The sequence below is a fragment of the Rhipicephalus sanguineus genome, chromosome 10 (assembly GCF_013339695.2).
Source record: "Rhipicephalus sanguineus isolate Rsan-2018 chromosome 10, BIME_Rsan_1.4, whole genome shotgun sequence".
In the NCBI taxonomy this organism is placed as follows: domain Eukaryota; kingdom Metazoa; phylum Arthropoda; class Arachnida; order Ixodida; family Ixodidae; genus Rhipicephalus; species Rhipicephalus sanguineus.
In genome coordinates this window covers 120,764,131-120,790,949 of record NC_051185.1, presented here as the reverse complement: position 1 = coordinate 120,790,949, position 26,819 = coordinate 120,764,131, and the positions used below count along the sequence as shown (strand labels likewise).

Sequence of the window (26,819 nt, the reverse complement as noted above, 5' to 3'; positions counted from 1 at the left end):
ATAAGCCAGGCGCGTCACCGGCCACCGCCGCAACCGGCGTCGCAACGGTCGAAATGCGACGGCGCGTTTCAAGTGGCGGAAACAATTAGGTTCCGTCTCCCACACCCAGGAACGGATGCCGCGTTGGTGGTTTCTTTTTCGCCCGGGCTCCTTAAGCCAGTGCAAGAAATGGGACGCGCGTCCAGAGGAAGCACGGATTAACGATGCAGAACGCGCACAAGGAGCGCGTACGTTAAACCGGAAGTCACGTGTACGCCTACAGGGAGGGCCGTTCTCGAAGCAAAAGCATATCGCCAGGCTTTCGTGTCACTTCCGGTTCACACGGTCTGGCCGGCCGTTCCCCGCATCGCACGTCGTCATGGCCACTCAAAGAGCGTCGTGCCTGCGTGCGGATGAGACTTCGAAGGAAACCGCGTCTCACGTCAACGGGCACCGAACGACCTCCGGACGAAGTCGCTTCTTTCTTTCGGTCATTTTCTTTCTCTCCCCTCCACTCTCTCTCCCCCTCACCCATTTTCCTCGACGTAGTAATACTACGACTACTACTACGAGACGCGGTCACTCACGACGAAGCGCGTACGTTGCAACTCCATTCTGGCCCCGTGCAGGAAAATGAAATGGACGCGCGGCCGCGCTCGACTGAATGAGTGACGACTTGGCGTTCTTTTCGTGTTTTTTCCTCATTCAAGGTAGCAGCGACGACGGGAATGAGGCCGGCGCTTCGCTAGCGTAACGGCGCTGCCCCTTAGCGCAACGTTTGGCCGAAACAAACGGTACGCTGGCAGAACGATGGTCTATGCCCTCTTCTTTTCAGGCCGACCGTCCCATTCGGGGTCGAGGCAGCCCAGTCAGTGCGTGTCCGAAACGCGCTCTCAATGTGTGACGAAGCCTTCCCCACCCCCTTTCTCCGTTGCGAGCGGCATGCCGCAGCGTGTACCTTGAATGGTTTCTCCTCGCGTACGCGCGTTCATTGACGAAAAAGAAGGGGGAAAAAACGGGGCTCGCGCGGCGTCGGCGTCACTCCATTGATTGGCAGCGCCGCCTGACGGCGGCCATGCGCCGCACGCCTCCGCACGAATGTCCTCGTTCGCCGGACAGTCAAGAAGACGGGTGTGGAGGAAACTACGACAAATAAAAAGAAATAGAAACGAGGGGCAGGTCGCAGCCGCCCAACGAGGGATTTGGAGAAGTAGAAGGGAAGACCTCGCGCAAAAAGCCGTACCTCGCCGGTGCACGCACGCGGTCGGAAAGAAAACGCGTGGGCAGCAAGCAGGGCACGACGTCCGTGCAGCCGCGCCCTGCGCCCGCGCACCACCTACGCGCGCGCCGCACGCGCCATCTTGAATTTCTGTGCGGGGGAAGTGGGCGGAGCCTTGTGTGTCTGCTATCGTCCGCTTTTCTTTTTGTTTCCTTCCCGCGCTTCCGCAGTCGTGACGTAGCCCGCTCCGGCAAGGCGCGAGCGGCCCGCCGTGCGCGCGCTCGGCTTTCATTGGTCGGCACGGTCGTGTCGTCACCAGAAGCCGCGGCTGCTCTCGGTGGACGCTCGCATCCGGCGCTCCGGAGAAACACCAGTGCCCGCAGCAATGGCGGTGGCGCCTTGAGCCCCGTGTGTTGTTCATCCGCTGCCGTGCGCGCGTGTGTGTGTGTGCGTGCGGCGCTCCGCGCCGAAACCTGGTTCATCGCTGTGTCGTCGGTGGTGCGTCCTACTTCCACGTTCAAGTGCCGGCCCATGCGTCCTCTGCCGGCATCATGCCTTCCCGCGAGCTGTCGACGAGCGTGATGAGCGGCTCGTGCCCGACCGTGGGGCCCGACTGGGTCGCGGCGAGGGTTCGCGAGTCGTCGGCGCCCGAGCTGCTCCTGCTCGACTGCCGGCCGCCCGAGCAGTTCGCGCGGTGCCGGTTGCGCGGCGCACTGGGCGTCAGCCTTCCCGCGTCGCTGCTCGTGCTGCGGCGACTGTCCAACGGCAAGTTGTGCGTCTCCAGCGTGCTCAGGGACGCCCGGCAGCGCGACGCCTTCGAGGCGTGCTACCGCCAACTGCCCATCGTGCTGTACGACGGCGACGGCTGCTACGCCGACGCGCAGGTCACCGGAGTGCTGGTGCAGCGGCTCCGCCAAGATGGCTGTCAGGTGTCCTGCCTGCAAGGTGAGCGCAACTTTCTACGCTCGCTAGCGCGTGTGTGTGTTTTGTCCTTGCGAGTCGAGCGACGCTTCGCCCAGCGGTGCACGCGAATTGAAGCAACGAGCGCTCGTGTTTTGCTGTTCTCGCGTTTCGATGGTTTCATTGATTCCCCGTTAGTACTCCCGCATGAATGAGCGCAGCCGCTATTGGGAGACACATAAGTTGAAAAACACCGTGACGAAAGATGTCCGCTTTGATTATTGTGTTTGCGCCGGTGGGTTTCGCGCTCAATGTGACTCGCAACACGGGAGTGCGTGATTCCCACTTGCCCTTATTTCCTCGACTAGGTGCTTTTTTCACGATTTAAAACAGCGTTCACTCGTGCAAATAAGCGCAAGTGGAAGCCACTGGGCTCACTCGGCCACGCGAGCTCTGAGATTGCATCTTCAGGGTGCATTCGTCTTACAAGTCTACCCTGACTTCGCCGTGTGCGTGTTCGGAAGAACGGCGTCAGCTTCAGCATTCGCTCGTGGCGACGCCCCAAACGAGCGCCGATGTCGGAGGCGCTTGAATCGAAGGCACTCTACGCGCCGTCAGTCCGCTCCTTTGCTTCCATTAATGAAATCGCCGGTCGGCCTTGGATGAGACTCCGCGTCCTTGTCCAGCGCAATCGAGGGCATCCCTGTAAACAGCGCGCCTACTCACTCAGCCAGCTACCGGCCGCCTGATTGGTGCTCGGTCGCTGAAGCATACTCCCAACCCGCGGGGCATTTTACCTCTGCACCAGTGGCGTAGCTAGAATTTTTCTTTGAGGGTTGGGGAGCGGTTAACTACCCTTTGTGCATGTTCGTGGGTGTGTCTGTACGTTACGTAAGTACGATTGACCAAAGAGAAAGACGTGGACAACAGAGGAAAAAGACACACCGCTGGGTCTGTCCGTGTCTCTTTTTTTTGTTATTGTTGCGCAATCGTACTGAAGTGATGGATTACCAACTAGCCCGGGATTATGCTCTCATGTTTGTACGTGTGCGTCAATATGTACACATGCAAAATGCCGGGGGGGATTAAACTCCCCAACCTCCCCGGCTATGTCAGTGCTCTACAAGAGGCACGTTCCGTGAACGTATCCCTTCAGTAAAACCACGACTGCTTAATTCACCAGAATTTTGTCGTAAATCTCGCGAACGTTGCACTTTTCAAGGGTTTCCCTCACCCTGTTGGCCTATATCGACCTTCAGAGGGTGGGTGAAAAGCATCACTCTGTGAACATTGCACTGTGTGAAGCTGAATACGAAAAAGCAAGGTATACACACATTATAATACGTCACATACGCGTATTAAATAATGTAGTGCATAAATATCCGCCTATTAGGAAACGCTCGCACGTGATAAACATGAAAAACAAAGAAAAAAATCACAGCATATCCACGGAGTGAATGATGATGAGTGGGCGAAGCTGCGGAGGTTCATCGGTAAACCGTGAATCTTCCGTGAATTCTGCCCAGTACATCATCACCGACGTGAGATCGGGCGCGTTTATACTAAAGGTTCGATGAGTTATGACGACTTGCAGCTCACTTTAATTTTACATGTACGCTGTGAATTTTCATTGTTTAGAAAACCATTGCTTTAGAAAACACCTTGCGTCTTTCGTTAAGCAGCTGGCGTCTTTTTCGTTTTGCTTTAGAAACATCTGGCGTTCTTTCGTTTTGTTTTTACAAAACATCTGGCGTCTTTCGTTGGTTTATTTCATCAATCAACGGCGTTTTGAACAAAATTTTTATTGATTAATCACGCACAGGAGAAATCTCACCAGGCACTACCTTGGAGGTAAACAATGGCTGCTAATGGGAATGAGAGACAGAAGAAGTCGGCTTTTAGCTAACACTTACACTTCTACAGAGACAGAAGAATTCGGCTTTTAGTTAACGCGCACGTTGCGAATTTTTTATTGTTCGACAACGCACAGGAGAAATCTCCCACCGGCACCACCTTGGAGGTCAAAGGGTAAGACTTGTTACTCACTACTACGAGCACGACGAGGGACGAACGGGTGCCGCCTTAAGGAGCTTCGCCCCTAAAAAGAGTGTCCACGCACAATATCTAGTGCATACATGCGAATAAATTTCGATGTAGTTTCAGCTTATGTTAAATTGTTCTCCATTGGTGCTTTCAGATGTAGATGTTGTCGGCACATTTTTATTACTCTTCTTCGGAAGGACCTAACATTACTGAAATTTAGCCAAATTTCCTTTAAAATTGCATTTTTTGCTATAAATTGAAAAACTATAGATATATAGATAGCGTTCAGAGGGGTTACAGAATGCGAGAAAGGAATTGCGGCTGATACCTGCACCGTTCTTTTGTTTTGGCAGTAATCATATCCCGCGGAGGGCTGCATTCTTCGTCCAAGTTTATTCTGACGAGTTCTTGAAGTAGGCAAAATTGTCTACGACGTCGTGGTTGAAGAAGTAAAAAATTATGTATGTTGCTTGACAGTCGCTCCTAATTCGTATATATTGGCACAGAAAGTATGCGCCCAGGGCAAGCATCATGTGTCGTTATATTATTACTCGCAGGTTCACATTATACCTGTAATACTCTTATCAGTTACTCGTAGGCACCCGCCGCAGTGGTCTAGTGTGCTCGACTGCTGGCCCGAAGGTCGCGCGATCGAATCCCGGCCGCATTATACGATGGAGGCAAAATGCTAGGGGCCCGTGTGCTTAGATTCTGGTGCACGTCGAAGAACCGTAGGTGGTCGAAATTTCCGGAGCCCTCCACTAGGGCGTCTCATAATGACATCGGGGACGTAAAACGCCAACAATTATTGTCATCGTTATTCAGTGCCGGAGCGACGAATGTGTCACTTGCATCCCTTCTTTGTGGCTATGCCAACGTCGCGTTGAAGGCTGTCCACAGTCTCCGTAGGTGTTACACTTATTCGCTGTGCACGGCAGCGTCGTCGACAAAGCATTCAGCTTTATACCACCACAATTGCCTGTCGCGTGGAACGCTGTTTCGGTCTGCTATAGCTCGCTCGTCAGGAGTCCGTTGACGCCTGTCATCGCATATCCGACGCGTAAAAGAATTGCGGCTTGTTGCAGACAGCCTGCGTAACTTATCACATTTCGACCTGGCAAAAGGGTGTTTTGTCAAACTATATTGGTGGGTTGCTTCTCAGCAGAGTATTAAGAAAGTGATGTTTTTGTATATTTTTTGTTTCTGAGAGCGTATTTGCGAATTCTGGTTCCGTTGCCTCCGAGATTCAGCGTCTCGTTGCCGTGGTGTGCTGGGCAATCTCGGAGGCCACGTCTGTTTGTAAACAAACGAGCGGCTTTTATGTATTGTTACCAGCAGAAAGAGCTTCTTTGTAAGTGCGCCTTGGCGTAAGCGTAGTCGTTGTGTTGCGCATTTGTAGGGTTGTACTGCTAGCAGTTTATAACAGTGCACACATGCAAACGTCTCATAACGTAGCTTCAAGGAGGTACCTACTTTCGTAAATGTAGGACTACGGATACGGCTTTTGCCGCTAAGTTATCCATACGCTTGCTGAGTGTCGTACTTTCGCATGAGAAATAAAGGTACGGTAGGGCATCCGGTATTTTTTCGAATATTGTTCTACGCCTATCGTCTTATAAACGTGTGTTCCCGTTAACCACGTCGGATGCGCCTGCCGCCGTCAACCACACTCGCCGTGCCAACAAGAAGCGCTGCGTGGTTTTGTTTTGAGCCGCCGGAAAAGACGGGCTCATTCAAGCAGCAGCAGCCTTCCCTCCGCTGGATCGGGGTGAACGCTCTCTCCTTGCTCGCTGCCCCCGCCGTTTTGCTGCTGGCGGCGCCGGTTTTTTTAGCTGCCCCGATGCAAGGGCCTCCTTCTTGCGTGTGCGCTCTGCAAGAGCGAGACCGCGCGGGCCGACGCACCAAAATCGGCCGTTCATTTCTTCGCAGTCGTCGCTGTAGTTGTTCCATACGGGGGAAATCGGGTTGTTACGTATGTATAGGCAGCTTGCACGTGACGTCATGCACTCAGCTTCTGAACGTACTAGTACTCCAAGATGGCGGCCTTAATGACAAACAAGTTGCGGTCAACCTGCCTCAATGTGATAACGACGTGGCGTGAATAACGAAAGAGCCTGCATGTGATGCTTTGCTAACAGTAATGTGACATCACAAAGTTCGCGTCCCTCCCCCCACTACACACACACACACACACACACACACACACACACACACACACACACCACACACACACACACACACACACACACATATATATATATATATATATATATATATATATATATATATATATATATATATATATATATATATATATATATATTCTGAAATTTCGGCCGGTCCCCGGCCGAAAGCTCAGAATAAATGTTATGTTTTTCGCTGTGACTAGTTTTCCTTCATATAAATATATATATATATATATATATATATATATATATATATATGTGACAGTGTTGCTGTTGTAACAACGGGTATCGAATATTAGCCTACGTCAGCCCACTCAAGTCGCTGTTTTGAAAGGAATGGTAACATCTGATGACATTTTCCCATCGGAAGCCAACATTAACAATTGTGTAGCCAACTCTAGTAATCGCTTTGGCCAACACTAGCCAGTGGCGAGTGCTAACAGTTCCTGGTAGTGCTAGCCCGTGAGTAAGTGCGACGTCACCACTCGTCCGCCGTTCTCAAATCGCGTGGGGGAGGCGCTGGCGCGTTTCGCCAACACGTGATCTCCCATGCAAGGTTACTGGAAGGAAATTTGTTATCCCAGTCTCTGGGCTACCATGGCAATAATTAGTAGAGATGCATATTATACTATATATTTAGGCTTAGCGCTTAAGCATACGGCACGGATACACCCAACTCGAGACATATTAAACCAGTGGCGGTAACCCAATCGCTGTACATCGTGTTAGGTGATGTTGTTCGGTCACATTTTGTACTCCGATAGCTGCAACGTATACGCTTATTTTAGTAACCGATGGTTGCGTAAACTGTTTTCACGGTGCCCAACGTAGGTTGAGATCTGCGAGATGGTCAGTGATCCCGTCATATATGGTTACTTAGCAGTAGGACCTAATGATTGATTGGGCCTAATGGAACGTACACCCGTGACTTTGAAATGCCAGGTGCGCTATAGTATGCTTTGTCTTGCTTCGTTGAAAAGAGAGTCGTCTTTCCACCTTTACATGTGCCAGGTGCTCGAGGGAAGACGTGAAATTAACACGACACACCGCCAATGTCATAATCTCGCTGGCCATTCATGTTTTTACGGAACTGACAGAAAAACATAAAAAGACGTTAATAAAGCAGCGAGGTACGAGCCGTATGCCCCCACGCCTGTGATGAACCAACCACCTTTATAGTGGTGATGCCACATATTAGACAATTTAAACGGAGTAGTTTATACAGTTGGCGCATCTTCGTCAAATGCCGCATCACAGCGCTAAGAAAAAAAAAAAACCCGCTTCGTCTTCTCTTCAAAAGGAAGGCAAGCTCTTTCAACCCCATCGCTTCTGTCGTGTTCCCGTTCCTTCTATTCACAGCCCTCGTTTCTATTTTTTTTTCTTTCTGTCACGTACCGTGTAGGCTCACGGGAGGCACCGTTCTGCCAGTCCCTTTTTCCCACGGCTAGCGACCCCCGGAGTCCGGGCTAGGGGTCGCGTTTTTATTTAGACGGCGCGGGAGTCATTTTGGGACGCCGTTATGCTTGCATTTCTTTTTTCTTTCGCGTAGCGTCTCGCAGGTCGCTCGGCTGGCGATGAATAACTCTCCTGTGCGTCATGGCGACGCGTACAGCCTAATGGTCACGCTGCCCGCGACCTTTTATGAGTCGTTCACTAGTGAGGTCGTTGCGGGGTGAATTGTGCGGTAAACTACGGATAGCGACGCTGCAGCGTTTGAATTTCTATGCGGAACAATGTTGATAATATTTTTAATAATAATTTTGCGTCCCAAAACCACGATATGATTATGAGGGACGCCGTAATGGAGGGTCCAGAAATTTCAACCATCTGATGTTTTGTAACGTGAACCTAAATCGAAGTACACGGGCTTCTAGCACTTCGGCTCTGTAGAAATGCGGCAGGGATTCGCTCCCGAGACCTCATAGCAGTCGAGCACCGTAACCACTAGACCGCCGAACGTTGATCGCCGAGGAGGAACTTACAGAGTCTATCCGACTGTTTAACATTAATAATAATATAATATCTGGGGTTTAACGTCCCAAAACGACTGTTTAACATTAGAGTGTTTTAGCGTCGCTGGTTTACCGTACCGTAAGTAGGGAAATACTGTACCTTCGAGATTCGCTCGTCGCTATTTTAATCTGCACGACCCACATTAGCCACTAGAATAATCTCATCACGTTACCGTACAAATCGAGGTACTAGCGCAGCTAAAACGTTTTCCGATCAAGGCACATTCAACACGGAATGGTTATATCGCAGCGTCAAACGGTATACGGTGGTAACACAGTCGCTGCTGTATTGTCTACACTTTCGTCGCGTAGCAGACGGCCGCGTATTGTCGCTTGTTGCTTTTCGCGCTTTGTTTTTAGCCCATATTTTCCGTTCGACCCAGGGGATATAAATACCACCCCGAGTAAACCTGGCTATTCGTGGCGACGAAGAAAAGCGCGGCGTGTTTTTGTTTACAACACGCACGGGATCTTCTTGCGGTGAAGAGGCCGCTCATACGGACCGTTTTCGGCGACACTGTGTTCCTGCCCCCCCCCCGCCCCCCGCGGTTTTTGGAGTGTGAACCTGTATTTCGGACAACCCACCTAGCCGGGTGTTTTCGTCCGGCTTGGCTAACAGGCTGTAAATGAGCTACACAATTGAACCTCAGCCAATAACGGACAGTGTCATTGAGTGTGTGGCGAGCTCTCGCCCGTTCTCTGCCTTCGACGTGAGCTGTTCGTATTAAATATCAACAGGAGGCCAATTTCCGTACCCGTCCTGGTAGCCTAGTGCGTAAAGTGTCGCGCTACTAAGCTCTAGGGCGGGTGTTCGAATCCCGGTCGCGGCGGCCGCACTTCGATGACGATGACATTCAAGGTCACGTTAAAGAACCACAGGTGGTCGAAATTAATTCCGAGTCCCCCACTGTGATGTCCTTCATAACTATATATGGTGGTTTTTGCGCGAAAACCACCAGAAGTAAATAATTAGGAAGTATCAGTAAGTTAGTACAGACTGCTAAAGTGTTGCATGTATCTGGTGATAGGACGTCGACACCGGTTCGTCACTGTTTAGAGATATTCCGGCCGTTATGACGAAACGATCAATCTCGTCAGCTTTAATCTTTGGCTCGTTTTAGAACCCAATATATAGCGAATATGAACTGACTAAGTCCGAGCGGACTCCGTCATACTCCGTGATGTCATGGCGCACTGGTGCGATGACTTGAGCCTGCGGTGTCGTAACTTTCGTTTCGGGCCACTGAAAGCGTCAGCCACTGACCTCCTGTGAGTGGCAGATCTGCTTCCAGTGGCCGTGTCCAATGACGCTGCCAATTACTTTTCGTTGGTAAGTAATCTCTGCCACTGACCATGGCGAGTGGTAGAGGTTACCTACGAACAAAATGCTCCGTTAAATCGGTTCCCGGTTTGTGGGAATATTACGGCAAATTATTTGGGGCTGCCCGTGTTTTCGTCCGCTATATTAATGCAAAAAGAATTGACGTGTTACATACGTCACAGGCCCTGAGTCAGAGCTCGTTTAAATGGCGTTCGTTGACGTTCCTCACTGCCGCTTGTTCTTTCTTTATTGCGAATTCCTTTTTAAGCAGAATTGAATGATCGATTACCCCAGCTGCTGCGTACTCGAAATGATATTTCGGGAAACCGTCCCTGGTCGCTCACTGGCATATTTAAGTTGACGCTGCTGTTTTTGGGAAGGAGCCAGCGATGGCACTTGATCGTCTGAAAAGAGGAAAAGAAGCGTTCGCTTTCATTCACACGTTCGTCTCTCCCTGCCGCGACTGTCATCATCCGGCGGATGCTCCACGCGTCACTTTAACTGCCATCGTTTTCGAGCGCAATGTGTCTCCACGCCTTTGGTGGAGAATAACATGGCGACTCTATCGCATTCCAGTTTACGACAGGACGTGACGAACAACCTTCCTGTATTTAAGGACAGCCGCTGGGATCGCCTTTCTCTGAATTACACTACATTTCGCCTCATCCTGCATGCCTGCGATGTACCGGGATTTTTGTTTTTCTTGCGCGAGATATTTTAACAAGAACTTTCATATGTGCGGGCCTTGCCGTTTTTCCAAATAGATGAGTTAGACAGGCGGACATTGTTATGTATAAAATATTGTTATGTATAAAATTTGGGATCATTATTGCTTTAATTACTACACCATATTGCATCTGTTGAGTTGAAGGATACAAGGTTAAAACTCTGCCAGTTAACACACGCACGAACATATCAGCATATAAAATGCGTATGGATGTATACAAAGTAATGCGTGTGTAAATACGACCGTATAAATGTGTATAAATTTATATATAAAGAAATGCTGAGATTGCGCCGTCTTCGTCCGCCACGGTGGATCAGTGGTTACGGTGCTCGGCTGCTGACCCGTAGGTCACGGGTTCGATCCCGGCCGCGGCAGTCGCATTTCGGTGGTGGTGAAATGGTAGATGCCCGTGTACTGTGCGATGTCAGTGCACGTTAAAGGGACACCAGTTGGTCTAAATGTCCGGAGCCCTCCACTACGGCGTCTCTCGTGGTCATATCGTGGTTTTGGATCGTAAGAGCCCAGGCATTATTATTGCACCGTCCTGGTCAGGTATACAGACAAACGCGAGAGCGGCGAAGGTGAGCGAACATAATGGATGCGTATTATGAGTAGCACCGGTTCTTGGTGACCTTCCTTCGCTCCGGTTTACGGCGTCATCAGAATGAAGCTATTCGGTTTAATGACTCAGCGGCAGCGCTCTGAATGGATGACGTACGTAGGCGCACGCCCTGAATTCGTGACTCGTTTCCTATTCATATCGGCTGTTGGCGCGCGAGCATCGATAGATAACGGTTTCGCTTGCTCGTGTGCGCAGCAGTAGCACAGGATGCAGCTGACGAATGGTTCATTGATCCGAGTTCAGAGAGAGAGAGAGAGAATTTATTTGAAGAAAGGGGGAATGCGCAAAGGCTGGGATAACGGAAAAAGCGATAACACGAACTTCAATGCAGCGATGTCTGCGCGATAATGACAATTATAATATCTGCGGGGACCAAAACCACGATATGATTATGAGGAAAGCCGTAGTGGAAGACTCCAGATAATTTCGACCTTCTGGTGTTCTTTACGAGCACAGACGTCCCGCAGTACACGGACCTGTAACATTTCGCCTCCATCGAAATGCGAATGCCGAGGCCGGGATCGAACCCGCGACTTTCGCGTCACCAGTAGAGCACACTAACCATCGTGCCATTGCGGAGGACTGCACGCGGAAATGAGAGGTATTACTTCTGGGCGCACTTGAACATATTGTATGTCACCACAACGGCGTTGATGTGAGTCACTCCAAGCTGCCCTTCAGGCCCGTCTAGCCTGATCTGCGCTGACCGGCTACCGTCGAATAAATACTCCCCGTAAGAATACCTAAAACAAAATATAAAACGAAATGAGCAGCGATGAAACTGATAAGCAAGCTTGGGAGAAAATTTCCCGGTGTTCTGCGCAGCTCACTACTTTTGTAGCGTTGTTATTTTTCTCTGCTGAGTCAACTTTGCAACGGCGCTTCCCATTAACGGATGAACCTTACATCCTGTGAATGTACAGGTTTAGCCAATCAACGCCGTACAGGGATGATATATGGATATTACATCGCGAGGCCATATTTCTCGGAAATTGATCTAAGGAGGGCACTGCCCTTTTAGCGCGATCATCTGCGCGCGGCTTGCTGCTTGCAAACTGCAAAATAAAAGAAGTATGGGTTCATGAAACTGTAAAACTACATTCTATCAGGGCAACAAGGTGTCGGTGTCAATTAACTGTATATAAGAAAGCTTTAGCATTACGTCGAGAGACGGGACACCGTCGTAGTATGGAGCAACTAGCAGGAAGTCAAGACCTGACCCAGGAGGTCGAGACCTCGTCAGGCTATTTAGCCCTTAGTATTTGCCTCGCGCTGGGAATTCTTTTTTCCTGCAAATAAACAAATAAACAATGTTCAACTCATGTAGACTCCCTGTTGAAAAACACCAGAGGGGTTTTGGTGTGTTCTGGTGTGCATCGGTGTTACCCCAGCCTATTCTTTTGTGTTCTGATGGGGACACCAGCCTGCCTTGTCTGGTGTGTTCTGGTGGGGACACCAGCCTGGTGATGCGGACCTGGCACTTAGGTGGCGCATGCACGATACGAGGCGGACGGCAAACCGTCGGCGTTGTGAACACGCACTTGCATGTATACGCTGGGCGTAAAGGCGTCCTATTCCAACAGCTAAGGCGTGCGCCTCTGACGGGGCAATTAAATTAGTGCGTCGGACTTTAGTAGTAGAGATCCAGAGTTGGAATCGCGTTTATCGGAACATTTTATTTGCTTAACGAATTCCGCGTCACCGCTGCCGCCCTTTCCTACCGTCCCGCATACCCATAATCCACCGACCGGCTTCTGGTGGACCCTGTCGATTTTTTTCGGTGCTTACGCTCCTCTTGCCAACGATTTCATTTGATGGAAAGTCTACTGCAGGATGTTCACCTATTCTCTCGGAGGCTGTAGTGTGGCATTACGGGACGGCCGACCTGGGGGACCTTCGGCGAAGCTTCTTGCCGCTTCTATCGGCAATATCCTATACACAACAGCGGGGGTCCGTATATGAGTACTCCCATAGGGCATTGAGCGCAGAGGGCGTCCGGATATGTACGTGTATTCATCCGCGCTCAGGCTACACGGCTCGTCGCGTGTTGTCGATCGTCCACCGGGCCGATCTACTCTCCCCCTCTCTCTCTCTCACCTACGCACCGTGCGCGAATCACTTGCCCGCGTGACTTAATTTGCTTGTGGCTTTCACTTCTCGGTGCGTGTACGTCCCCGAAGCGGCATGGCGGAGCCGGCCTGTTTACGCGCTGCGTAGCTCACTTCTCTCCGGAGAGCCGGCACCGAATTTTCTCGTCCTTTCTAGCGTTGTGTGCTTTGGTTTCCTTTTCTGTCGGGTTCATGCACGATACCCTGGGGAGGAGAGTCGTGCGGCGTCGTGTGTGTATCCACTCGTTCGTGCCTCGCACCAGCGGAGGGAAGAGAGAAAGAGGGGCGTGTCCCTCTCTCCCTCTTCTGCGTTTCGATCTGTCTCGCTCCGGCGCCACGGTGTCAATGACCTCCTTTCCCAGACCCTCCCTCCCTATTACGCAGCGGTGCTTCATCCGTACGCTACCCCCCTTCCGTGACTTCTTCGGAGTTCCCCCCCCCCCTCCTCAGCCGGTTCAAGTGGGAGAGTCCGAAGACGCGGATGCACTTGCCTTCGCTCATCTTGTTGCCGCAAGCCTTCGTTCATTTGTTCCCGTTGTGCGTGGTTGAGTAAACCAGTACTGCGGTGCACACTCGTTGTCCATTTCTGCACGAAGACGACGTACGGCTTAAGGCGCGTTCACACCTGCGGCTTGCACCGACCGAGTTAGTCGCCAAGCGACTGACTGGTCGCATATGGCTACTTTGCTCGCTACTCTGGCGCGCGGCCGCAGTCGCAAAATATCACAGCATATCCACGGAGTGAATGATGATGAGTGGGCGAAGCTGCGGAGCTTCATCGGTAAACCGTGAATCTTTCGTGAATTCTGCCCAGTACATCATCACCGACGTGAGATCGGGCGCGTTTATACTGAAGGTTCGATGAGAGTTATGACGACTTGCAGCTCACTTTAACTTTACATGTACGCTGTGAATTTTCATTGTTTAGAAAACCATTGCTTTAAAAAACATCTGGCGTCTTTCGTTAAGCAGCTGGCGTCTTTTCGTTTTGCTTTAGAAACATCTGGCGTCTTTTCGTTTTGCTTTTAGAAAGCATCTGGCGTCTTTCGTTGGTTTATTTCATCAATCAACGGTGTTTTGAACAAAATTTTTATTGTTTAATCACGCCAGGAGAAATCTCACCAGGCACTACCTTGGAGGCAAACAATGGCTGCTAATGGGAATGAGAGACAGAAGAAGTCGGCTTTTAGCTAACACTTACACTTCTACTTCTACTAACGCTTCCTACTGGAACATGCCAATGGCTGCTAATGGGGAATGAGAGACAGAAGAATTCGGCTTTTAGTTAACGCGCACGATGCGAATTTTTTATTGTTCAACAACGCACAGGAGAAATCTCTCACCGGCACCACCTTGGAGGTCAAGATCTGGTACTTGCGTTGAGACTGGTTACGCACTATGACGGGGACGAACGGGTGCCGCTTTAAGGAGCTTCGCCCCTAAAAACTCTGAGCCTATCAGATGCGCAGGAACAGAACGTCAGCGTATTTCACGGGTCAATGGCAACGCGAGCCATATGCGAGCAGTCGTGAATTCTCTGGGGCGATGGGTATATAAGTCCTAACTTGGCGTCATTTTACTTGGCGATAGACGCGGCCAGGCCCTCGCCTCGTACGTGTGTATGCTTATTATTTTATGAAACTACAAAAAAGAGTTAAAAAAAGGAAACGTAAGATAAACGATAATCCAGGCGGTTTGCGAGAGGCACGTAGAGTCACCGAGCATATCCCGTTGAAGTACATGGTTGTGTTCTTATTTGATTTATTCCTACTTCTTATTACGCGCATTTCGTCCAAGTCGAACGCAAAGTGCGATGCGTTTCGCAGCGAAACGCATCTTGTTCTCCCGATAAACTTGAAGCCAGCGGTATTCTCCAGCTGCATAGCTGCAGTCCGTTTTGTACATGGCTACGCTCTGTTACTGATGTTGCAACGGCGCAATAAGCAGACAGAAGGACGGACAGAGCTCTCCGTCTTTCTGTCCATCCTTTTGTCCTGCCCCTGCGTTGTTGCAGCAACATGGATTACCGTGCTACAGGCGCTTCTTAAATATTGCTCCATCGTTCAACCTCATTTGCATAAAAAAATTGGAAAAGATTTCCCGTTGATTAGTGCGCCATGTTCGTTGCAGTAATTGGACTCGTCTTTGTTCGTCGCCAGACAATATCGTCTTCCGCGCGCAAAGAAAAAAGAAATTCATGGGCTATTCGACTCTGTCAAGCTCGATGACTAGCAAAGCTGTGTAGCGCAAGCCACAGAGGTGACACTGAATTTTTGATAAAGCTGCAGAAAGGTACAATTTTTTAAAATTTATCCTACGCTTGTTTGGAAGACTTCCACTTCGATTTTGCGTGAACCAGAAGTGCGGCGCGCAAGCGATTTATTAATTAAATTATTTCACTTCTTCATTGACTTACTTATCATTTATTGCGGTATTTATTCATATTTATTCGTTAATTTTTGTGGGCCACTGTTGAGCCGAGTGGTCTGCCCTATTTCTGTGACACAGACTTGCTAGGGGTTTTCTCTTTGAGTAGTTAATCTTTGACAAGTTAATGGTTTCTGGAGTTACGAGCCGCCTAGTTATATGCAGCTTGGCTTCTAAAACGCAGTTATTGCAGCAAAGCTGTCATCCTCCAGGTTTGCCGTGTCGTAGATAAAAAAATTATCATCATCATGAACCCGCACGCGCTCAGTCATCTCCCATGTCCTCGGTACAGACGATTAACAAGAGAAGCTGAAACGGGCGACCCCTAATAGGCATGTGTAGTATGGTATAGTATATTATAGTATAGTTTATCAAGATGTGGGAAAGAGAGAGGTGAGAGGGTAAAAGCCAAGCCAGGAGCAGCTATAGGTGCCCACCAGCCTTGCGCGACTTATAGTGCAAGCTGCGCAATTTTTTTTAAGAAAAAAAGCTACCAGTGTATGATACATCGCGGATTCGCGGGTGATGTCTACGCCGACGTAACCGGATCTCGCTCTGTTTCGTAGTTTTCTCTCCTCTGTAGAACGGGGAAGGGGGGAGGGGGTGCTGCTTAGCTGTAATAGTTGCAGGGAGGAATTTGCTTTCTCCAGCATATTTCGGTGTGGAGCAATTTAATAGCTAAACAAAATGTAGTTGGAAATGTCGTGCACGCAAGCGCGCTAGCGCGGCTCTCGAACCGAGACATCCGTGGCCACGGGAGCACGCTGACGTCAGCGAGGCAAGCCGTGCTGCATGCCGCGTTATATATTCGCGCTTTTTTCGCCAGGTCCTCGCGCATCGATTGGGGGCGGACGCGAATGGGAAGAAGCTCGGGAGCGCGTCTGCGGCGACCTGATGCGCGACCTCTCTCATTAGGGGGCGCACCTGTTGCCTATTGCACCATATGGTTCCATACGTTTCGCGTCCCTTCGTATATAACGGCGGGTTTTTATACACCACAACTTCGAGCGCTCGTAGGCGGCCGCCATGTTTGGCCGACCGAGGCGCCGCGGTGCGAGCATTTGCTTGGGGGCTGCCGAAACGCGCTGGCGCACAGCACGGTGCGCCGCGTTTGTGGCTCTCGGTAGCGGGCGATGGCAGATTCGACAACGCTTCGGCCGCTCAGTCTTCTCTGAATGTCCGAACGTGCATATTCTTTCAAGCGACCGCATTTTCTAACGGTGGAATAGTGCCAGGGCGCTTGTCCAACATCGCGAGAAGGTTCAGCAACATCGTCACGAAGGTTTAAACAGTTGCAACACAGTGCAGTTGACTTTTTTTTTTCTTTTAGAACTGTATCATACCAAGAAACAGCTTAAATTTACGCATGTAAATGGCCAGGTGAAATCTAGTGCGCTGTACCCTTTTTCCTGAAGCGCAGCAGCGACACATATTTTCGTGCCGCGCTACCGTCCGACTTTGTGCTGCATGCATGATGGCTGTATTGTGTTCCCTCGCGAAATGCAACGGGATGAGTTTAATTAGGTGATTATGTCAGTTTTCACCGCAGAACGCTGTAGGTGAGAACACGTGCGGTTTCTAAGCGAGATTACTGCGAAAACGTGGCCTGGCGTAGTGTCCGAAGCCTGAGCAAAGATAGACGCAGCGCGCATGCCGGGCCCCCGGCCTCTGGATTGTTAAAGAGCAGAATCTGCAAAAAAACACCCTGTCGCACAGGTGCTTTGGATCACGATCAAAACCACCGAAGGTTGCGTTTGAGTCCGATATTGATTAAGTTCGATCCTGACCGAGCAGCGCACAGGCGTGCATTTTCTATCGCGACATGCCTCGGTCAGGATATACTTAACCGGAATTGAAGGATCGCGCCCGCGATGACAAGATACCTGTCACACGGGCACTTTCGACCGCGATTGAGCCGGATCAGGATTTATCGCCTCGGCCTTCCTTTGCTGTCGCAGTAAAGCTTCTTTTTTATGAAACAATAGGTATAGACATGCCTCGCGGCTGTGAGGTTCAAAATACATATGTTCTATGGACATGAAGTTGTAAAAAGTGAAACAGTTTGTTGCATCGAGGTTTACCTGTGCCTTTTGGAACAAATTTATAGTCAAGGTGGTCGCATTTTGGATTTGGGCAACAAGCGTAAACCACGTGTTGAAATTTCCGTGCATGTTAATAACTGAAGTTTGCCTCCAGTCTTCTGCGGTGGCCCCTGTAAGTTTTCAGGCAAAATCGAGAAACATTTGTTAATTGGCTGCGCAGTTCGAGAAAATATGTGGTGAGGTGCATGGAGACTGTATTTCTCATTTCCAAATTCGTCGCTGCCGTTTTATAAATCCAGATTATTTTTTCATCCAGCAGGTGGTCGTGTTTTAACCCACGCACTTGCAGTGCAGCCGCTTGAATGGGTAGACGATATGGTCCCCTGTGCAAGAGCACCAGCCCACTTACTACTTATTGAAATCAAGGGCCTTGAAAACGTCCAGAATACACGCTGCACAAACACAAGCCCCTCGTATTCCCGTGAACTTCGCAGGTCTGTTTCATCAGCCGCTTCCTTTTTCGCTGGTTGTTCGGGCGCCCCACGACGGCGCAGTGCCACGAGGACGAACTTTTATACATTGCACTGCCGTTCCGAGTACGCGGCAAGCAAGCAGCTGAGACCGCTACTTTCTATCAGCTCTGAAAGCACTGACACACGCTAACACGCGACGCAAGACCTCCCGCCATCAGCAGCCCCGCCGTCGTAGAGAGAAGCGGCGCGGCTGACACTCGGGCTACGAGCATACCGGCACGTTATGCGTTTCGTGCTCTGCAAAGCACCTGCCTTCAAACGTGATCGCTTGCCGCTGTAGCCTTTAACGAGATGGCAAAACTACGCGAATTAGTTGGAACCTTTTTATAGTTCGGGAAAAGGACACTTGTTCTGCGTGCTTCCATACGAGCTGCCCTACATGCGTGACTGTTTGTTTTAGCGCGACTATAAGTACTCGACAAAACAACATGCACACAAGACCGACAGTCCCGGTCTGCTCCTCTCGCGATTTTCTCTCCATAGTGAATAGTACACAGCATAGCTGCCTGCCTCGGTGGGACGCCAATGTAACTCGCTGAAGTCGCCTCTAGAGCTTAATTCAGCCGTTTCAGTTGGATATACGCAACACTGGTCAGATCGCCGAATTACTGCGCAGACGCGGTTTAGCTGCAGCGAATTGATCGAGGCGCTGCGTGGAAGTCATCCTTACGGGTCTGATTTCACGGTTCGTTCGAAAGGAGTATTTCTGAGCGTCTACCCATCTTCGTTATCATGACCGGAAACTTGCTGTATTACGGCTCATTATCTAATCGTCACTATCACGATATAATATATGAAGAACTCTCTTAGTGATCTACGATTGCCTACAATGTGCGTATGTAGATATCGACCATATTCTGCGCTTCCGTCCACGCTGTATTGATAGGATACCGATTGTCTGCTCACCCGTCGCGGTGGTTTAGTAGTTGTGGTGCTCGACTGCTGACCCGAAGGTCGCGGGCTCGAATCCCGGCCGCATTTCGGTGGAGGCTCGAGGTCCGAAAGAAATCCCCCAGGTGGTCGAAATTTTCCGAGCCCCCTCCACGATAATTTTGTCATTTCTCGATAATTTCACGTGTTTGAATGCCTCTTGATAACACAGCGGCGGCAGATCTCTGACCTGCACGGCGCCAACCGCAGTAGGACGCCGAGCACGCGGTCGCGGAATATGACAGCCGGCGCGTGCATTCCTGTGCCCGTAATCTCTCTGGCGCAGAAGGAGGTGCTAAAGACGGGGCCGAGGTCTTTTTGTTTTCCTTCAAGGCGCCGGCACCTTCAGTCGCTCCACGCGCCGCTGTCGTCAAAGGCTCATCGTGCATGGCTTGGGGATTACGGCTCCCCTTTATGGTCTGTTGGCAAACCCTTCTTTGTCTCTGCCTGTTGCATCTTCTCACAGTTTTGTTTTAGCGCTTCTCGCATACTTATGCACATACGTACGTACATACATACATACATACATACATACATACATACATACATACATACATACATACATACGTATACATACATACGTATACATACATACATACATACATACATACATACACACATACATACATACATACATACATACATACATACATACATACATACATACATACATACATACATACATACATACATAGGCAGATGTGTACCGTGGTGGTGCAGTGGTTACGGTACTCGGCTGCTGACCCGAAGGTCACGAGTTCGATCCTGGCCGCGGCGGTCGCATATCGATGAAGGCGAAGTGCTAGAGCCCCGTGCTCTGTGCGATTTCGACGCATGCACATTGAAGACGCCCAGGTGCTGGAAATTTCCGGAGCCCGCCTGCACAACGGCACGCCTCATGATGAAGTCGAGGGTCTGACGAAGGTCTTCTCGGGATGAAACATTGGTTCAAACATTGGCCGAACAAGGCGAAAATACTTTACTGACGTTTCGGCTCCCACACAGGAACATTGTTCACAATGAACAGCGAAATACAGAGGCATTGAGGTCATATGTGGTTAACTACAGGACGTAGAGCGTGGGCGTATATCGGATTAAGGTTTCCGTCGCTGCAATTCAAGGTGCGTGCCGTTGTCTGGAGTGACTCGTGGTAATTTTTCACCTGTGGTAAATTCTTGCCTGGAATATTTGCTTTTTACTTTGGTCGGCGTCCATCGATTGTTTTCCGCAGTGCCTCATAATCATATCGTGATTTCGGCGTGTAAAAAAACCCCAAGTTATTATTACTAAACTCCGTGACCGCTCTGTCGGAGCTTCGTCGTGTTTTGCGTCCGCGAGTTGTGAGCGCAGCTCGCTTTCTCGCGTGCGCGGCGTGAAAGCGAGCTCGCCATGGCGTGCTACTATAAACGCCGCGCTCACTCGGGAAGCCGTAATTATTCTAATTATTCTCGTTGTCACCGCCGCGCACGCGAGATTATAAGCACTTCGCGCGACACCAAGGACATCCGCCAATCCTTCCTCTCTCTAGTCTCCTTAAATGGTGACCTTACGTAAGTGCAGCGCTAAGGAGGTCAAGGCGAGGCGCGCGAATCAAAATGCGAAATCAAAAAAAAAAAAAGAAGTGTGAGGTGGCTGAGTCGCAAAACGGTGTTCATTAAAGGCTGGTTAAGGTGTGTAGTCAGTTGTTGTAGATATCTTTCTTTTTTATTATTATTATCGCGTCGCAGCCGGCGTAGGAAGCCAGAAGAACGGGCGAAAGCGTAGCGGTAAATTAGCCTCATAACCAAGTATAAATAATGACCGTGTTTAGGAGACTATTATTCTTCGGAAGGGAGGGAATAACTACGTTTAATAAGTAACTCCGAATCTTTCCAAGATAAGATACGCGTGACAGCTTAACAGTCGCACTTCCAGTTTCGTGCAGTAATTTTTCTGAGACTACGCGCCAAACAGAGTCAGCTTGAAGGGGATCGGAATAGGCGGGATAACGCATTATCCGTTCCAGGCGAAAGTATACGTTTCTGATAAGCCTCCTGTGAAGGCCGAGTCTTTGAAAGCGGACTATTGTATATGCTGTCTCGCTGAAATAGAGAGAAACGCACCATAAATAATTCACTCGAGTTACCATATTTTAACTACTTCGAAGGATATTTTCGTATCCTGGAAGTTGTACGAGATGAATATTTTTGCCTTAACTTCAATAAATATCAGAGTGTGTCGTGTCCACTCAGTATTTCCATCCTTGGAAGAACAACACGATCCTTTATCACGATAACAACCAGCTACAGGCAGTGTTCTTGTAAGCGTATGACGAGTGTATATAGGCTCTGATTTCGCGGTCAACGAATATTTTCGAGGACTCGATATTCCTCCGAAAGGACGCGAACAGGCACCGCGCGTAATTCGAACGAGTCTTCGGAGACGCGGTACACAAATGCCGACAGACACGTGTAGGGATTGCCGTCGCTGAAGTCCCGCTCGTCGGTTTCGCAAGGCAGAGAGAATCTGGCGTCGGCCGACTTCCTTGTTTATGCTACGCCGTGGCGCGATTCACTCGTCCGCGGCGGCAGCTGGCACCTGTCCCATCGGGCAGCCTTTCTTTCCACTCTTTGCCTCGCTAAATTTAAACGCCCCTGCGCTCTCTCTTTCTCTGCGAGAGTGACGCATCACTGCGCTATGTCGACAAGCCCTGCAGCGCTGGCCGCACATAGCCTTTGGCAATCGACTGATGGCGGGAAAAAAGGCTGCCTGTGTGTGTGTGTCTCTTTGAGAGGGTGGTAATGAGGTAACGGCGCTCACGGACGGCCCTTTTTTTCAGCTCTCCACGCTCTGTGGCCCTTTTACGCTGCTCCGCGTTTCGGTTGATACTCCGTCACAACTGTACTCTGTTACTGTTTAATAGTGACTCGCAACTGTGCGGCCGTGCATTATTGGGATGGCCACCTGACGATAATGGGGACGCGCGCGCGCCGACGTCGTCGCCTTCTACAAACGACCCATGCGCAGTTTGGCCCAACACAAAGAAGGCGGGAAAGGAGCAGTTACCGTCGCAAAAGTGTGTACACTTTGGAGGATATATATATATATATATATATATATATATATATATATATATATATATATATATATATATATATATATATATATATATATATATACTAGACATTATTCACATTCGTGATGAAGGCCAGACCCCGGTCTAAACGTCGAAAATAAAACCTTCTGCTGTTGCTGTAGCTGTACCACCGTATACACCGCTGTCGCTTTTCGGCTCGGCATCCCACGTAAAGTGCACTCAAGCACCATTGGTACGTACAAATTGTACGCACACAAGAACACAGTAAGAAAAAACACAGACAGGCGCTTGACCGTGTTTTTTTTTTTTCTTTTTACTGTGTCCCTGTGTACAGTTTGTGCATATACATATACAATTAATCTCTCTAGTATGAACCGGCTCGCGCTCGCGCAGCAACAGGTTTTATTGGACCATAACAGCGGCTTTGTGAATGCTGTCAAATACGCCCTCAAACTTTCTAATGCCGGCGTTTTTTAGGCCGATCACTACGGCCGTAACAAGCCATCCGAAGCATTGCTGTGGGGGCCCACGTTGTTCGGCAACCAATCGAGTATATGCGTTGTTCTGCAGGACGTGCAGTCGTCGTGCGGACGGTTGCGTTGGTTATATACCACACATTCATTATATTACCTTGCATTCACTCTATAATTCGTACAGTATACATTCCCGGAAAACTTGAATCAACGGCCGGGCTACGCGGCACGCACTCGGCAAGCGGATGTGACGCCAGGAAGCGGAGCGTGGGACAGGCGCGTTTCCTTCGAGAAAGCAGAGTGTTGAGTTCAGGCGGAACTACGTTCTGTGACGACGCCATCCGCCCTCCCGTCGTGGCGGGGAAGATGTAATTTTATCTTCTTTTTTTGTTCTTTTTGAGTGATGGGATTCCCCTCAGGGCTGTTCGGAAGCATCGCTGTTTGTCCATTCAGCAAATGCGAGAGCGACTTGTAATACACGCAGGAGAGGTTAAGCCAATGAACACTAGCCGCCGCAAACAAACACAACATCGCTACTGCTTACGCGAACTCGCGACATTTTCCAGGGCGAGAATAAAAGCATAAAGATAGAGCAGAGAATAACGAATTTCTTCTTCTCTGTTCCATATTTAATTTTTTGTTCTCTTAGTCAGCCTCGGTGGTGTTACCGTGCTCGGCTGCTGACCCTAGGGTCGCGGGTTCGATCCAGGCAGCGGCGTTCGCATTTCGGTGGAGGCGAAATACTGGAGGCCCGTGCACGGCGCTACGTCACTGCCCGAAAAGAACGCCCGATGGTCGCAATTATCCGGAGCCTCCCACTACGGCGTGCCTCATAATCATACCGCGGTTAATTTGATTCGTCAAACCTCGCATATGAGGAACATTCAATTTTTTTTTCTATATAGAAAAGTTCCTAGTTCCAACTTTCCGCTTTAGCGTTTCATTCGACCAGAGTGGAGCGGCAGTGACGTGCGCGCGTTATAAAGAAGTTTATTGGACCGGATGAGCGGCCGTTGGTAAGAGTGCTGACAACGCAGAGAGCAAGCTATTTGATTTATCTTCCTTTCTCTCGAACCAGGCATTCGCGATGTCGCTCACTCACTCTCTCTCTCTCTCTCTCTCTTTTTTTTTTTTTTACGCCGGCAATGATAATGCGTCAGCGCTTCCTTTAACGCCGGACCTTGGGAGGTGCCTTATCATCTCCGGTGCGATATGACGTAGGTACTTTCTCGCAGAAGATGGAAGCACTTGATCGCCTAGTCTTTGTGCATGCGCTGAGTGAACGGATACGTTGGCCACTGGCGCAGTAACCGTGCCGCTGACGTTGCTTATGCAGGTGGTACTGTATACGTGGCTGCATTGAGTAACAACTTGTAGGTTTGGGCGAGTCGGTTCATGATGCGAAAACTAGAAGCAGCGCGAAAAAAACGACGACAAAAATAGGAACACACACAACAGGACTAGCGCTGTACTGCCAACTGAATGTTTATTGAAAAATCACCACTTATAGCTATGCCACCAAAAACGCCTTGTCACACAAAAAACGCCACAAAAAATCAACGATTGCGGACATGCGTATTGCTATACTACCAGGTGTTTCAGTTGGGATCAGTTGGCAGTACAGCGCTAGTCCTGTTGTGTGTGTTCCTATTTTTGTCGTTTTTTTCGCGCTGCTTCTAGTTTTTGCATTGAGTACCGCGTGATAAAGTGGGGCTACGGTGTGGTTTTCATAAACAGTACCGAATTCAGCCGCGTTCACATTCTTTTTTACGCATGAAATGTTCTTATGTCTCATTGTCGGCAGCCTTCAAGTTATCCGGCCACTTAAAACGAGACATCGAGAAATCCAAACGAGAACATACGGGCACTCGTACGAGTGCGAAAAGAGACATCCGGGCAGTCAGCCCCCAATTTTTTTTTTTTTAAGAGGTGCGGCCTTTTTGTTTTTACGAATCTTATAAAAAAAAATACCTCCGTGTTCGTTTTGTTTCGCGTACTTCAACGGTCGTTTGGAGACGCGCTAGGGATCGAGCGCTGCTTTACTACAGTGCGCATGCGCCAATCGGGGCAACTCGTTGGTGTACCACTTGGTTCTCAGGTGCACGCGAGCAGCCGTGCACCGGCTGAGACCGCTGTGCCAGTGCACGCATGCTCGTCAGAGCGCTACATTGTGGGGCACGTAAATCACGTTAGTGAAATACAAACCTCACTCTAGTGGTCGTTCGGTGATCTTGGACCAAAAACCTACAGAAGCCGAATTCACAAAACTTCTTTTTCTTAAGTGCTCTTTCCCACAGGCTTCTCTAATGAATATGTTCAACATCGTCATTGGCTGAAGTATTATCTTACGAACATTTTTTAGCCAAAGTCGTTTTTGGGAACAGGGGCTCTGAAGCGCAACTGTTAAATGACCAAGATCTCGTTATCCTGCTGGTAGCCGTTGCTACCAACATCCCAATTTTTTTTTATTGTGATGTACGCGATGACCTTATCGAAAACAACGAACACTTGGCACGGCTTTGAGCGCGGCACCTGCTTTCATGCGCTCTGCGGCCTTCACTGTCACGGCGTAACCAGTGTCAGTCTGTCGTTGCAACTGGCAAAACTACCGCATACAGTGCTCATATTGTCGGCGTAGCAACATTTAAAAAAAAAAAGAAAGGAAAGACTTGGCAGCCGTCGAGTTGTGACCTTGCGCAAGGACGACCCACTTTCCAGCGAACTGTTTGTGGATCTGTATAGCAGACGTGTAAGACCCTTTTGCTAAACAGCGCGTTAACTGGGATGTATAGACGGTAGTATAGCTTGCTCTAGCAGCGAGATATTGCGAGGTTTTGTCTTATATAGGTAACGTTTTTTTTTTTCTTCTTTGTGGCACATGGCTATTCTTGTCTAAAGCGCTTTACGTCAGTGATAGCGTCGCTACGAGGCTACGACGCTCTGCGCCACCAGCTTGGTGTGGACAATGATTCGACGTTATGACAATTGATGACTGTATTTGTTCCTTCTCGTTGGAATCCTGTCACTGCCGCTGTCAACACTCTGTGTATGCCCAGTAAACGGGTATTTTGTAAACACTGTAATTATAGTTCCAGCTAAGACATTATTAATATGTATCGCATTTGGCGTTCATATTACCTTACCCGACGGTTGTAGTCGAAAAAAACGGGGGCCGAATGGATAAGGCATTTCGTTTACGTGGGTTTTTTTTTTTTTTTGCTTTTTGTCATTGTCCAGCTGCCTTCTATAATTATCTATGTCCGGTATTCGTATCGGCTGAAAGGTTTTCTTAGGAACAATCCTGAAGCCGGACATGATAGCGAAGCCAGCCGGCCAATGACAAACGAACTCTCCCTCTCTTGTATGTAATTTTCTTCATTGCTGTGGTTCTCACGAATTTTATCGATGAACGAGAGTAGCCAATAAACGAGCTAACATCTCGTAAACAACACATTAGTTAAAAAAACATTTACGGACGAAAACCTCTGTGAATGCGGTCTCAGAGGCTCCGGTTATCGCTGGTAATGTAGCTGTAGTGCGTGCTTCCGCGTGCATGTAACGAGGCTATAGCGCCGTTACTTGGCTCTCAGTTGGTTGCAGGACGCGAGCCTTTCGAGCGCGGTCGAGGCAGGAAACGCGTCCCGTGGGCGTCGGTTTGGTGGTCCTACGCTCAGCTTCCGATAACGGGCTTATCGCAAGCCGATACGAAGGTCTAGGTGGGGAGAGCTGCAGTATACAGCGTAAACGGAGAGCACTTCCGGTGGAGGCCCACTTGCTGAGACTGCACAGGGCCCCTCCTGCTTTTTTTTTTCTTCGTTCGGCAAAAATGCCGCGGAGGAGGCACGACTGAAAGGTCATCGTGTAACCCACTTTGCATGGTTGTTCATATTATGGCGCCCAAGTGCCGCATTATGTGTATGTGTATGTGTGTATGTATATATATATATATATATATATATATATATATATATATATATATATATATACACACACACACTAGTAGACTTTAAAGGGACACTAAAGAGAAACAATGAATCGGTTTGGATTGATTAATTGCACTTTGAGAACCATATTGTCGTTAATTTCACCATCATAGGTTATTAGTAAAGCAGGAAATGAAGTTCAAAGTTTCATTTTGAATTTCGCGCCAGAATCTCCACACGTGACGTGACGGATTTCAAAATGTATTTATCGTATTTTGGCGGCATTGGCTCAGCAAAA

General features: G+C 49.3%; 1 protein-coding gene across 1 annotated transcript in view; it reads left to right on the top strand.

The window, feature by feature from the left end:
- Window positions 1-1,521: 1,521 nt before the first annotated feature.
- Window positions 1,522-26,819, top strand: part of LOC119372395 (dual specificity protein phosphatase 7-like) — an 87,228-nt gene continuing 61,930 nt past the window's right edge. Inside the window, exon 1 of the mRNA XM_037642867.2 lies at window positions 1,522-2,143. Coding sequence (XP_037498795.1) covers window positions 1,750-2,143 — 394 coding nt within the window. The 5' untranslated portion in view covers window positions 1,522-1,749. The remainder of the gene's footprint in view (window positions 2,144-26,819) is intronic.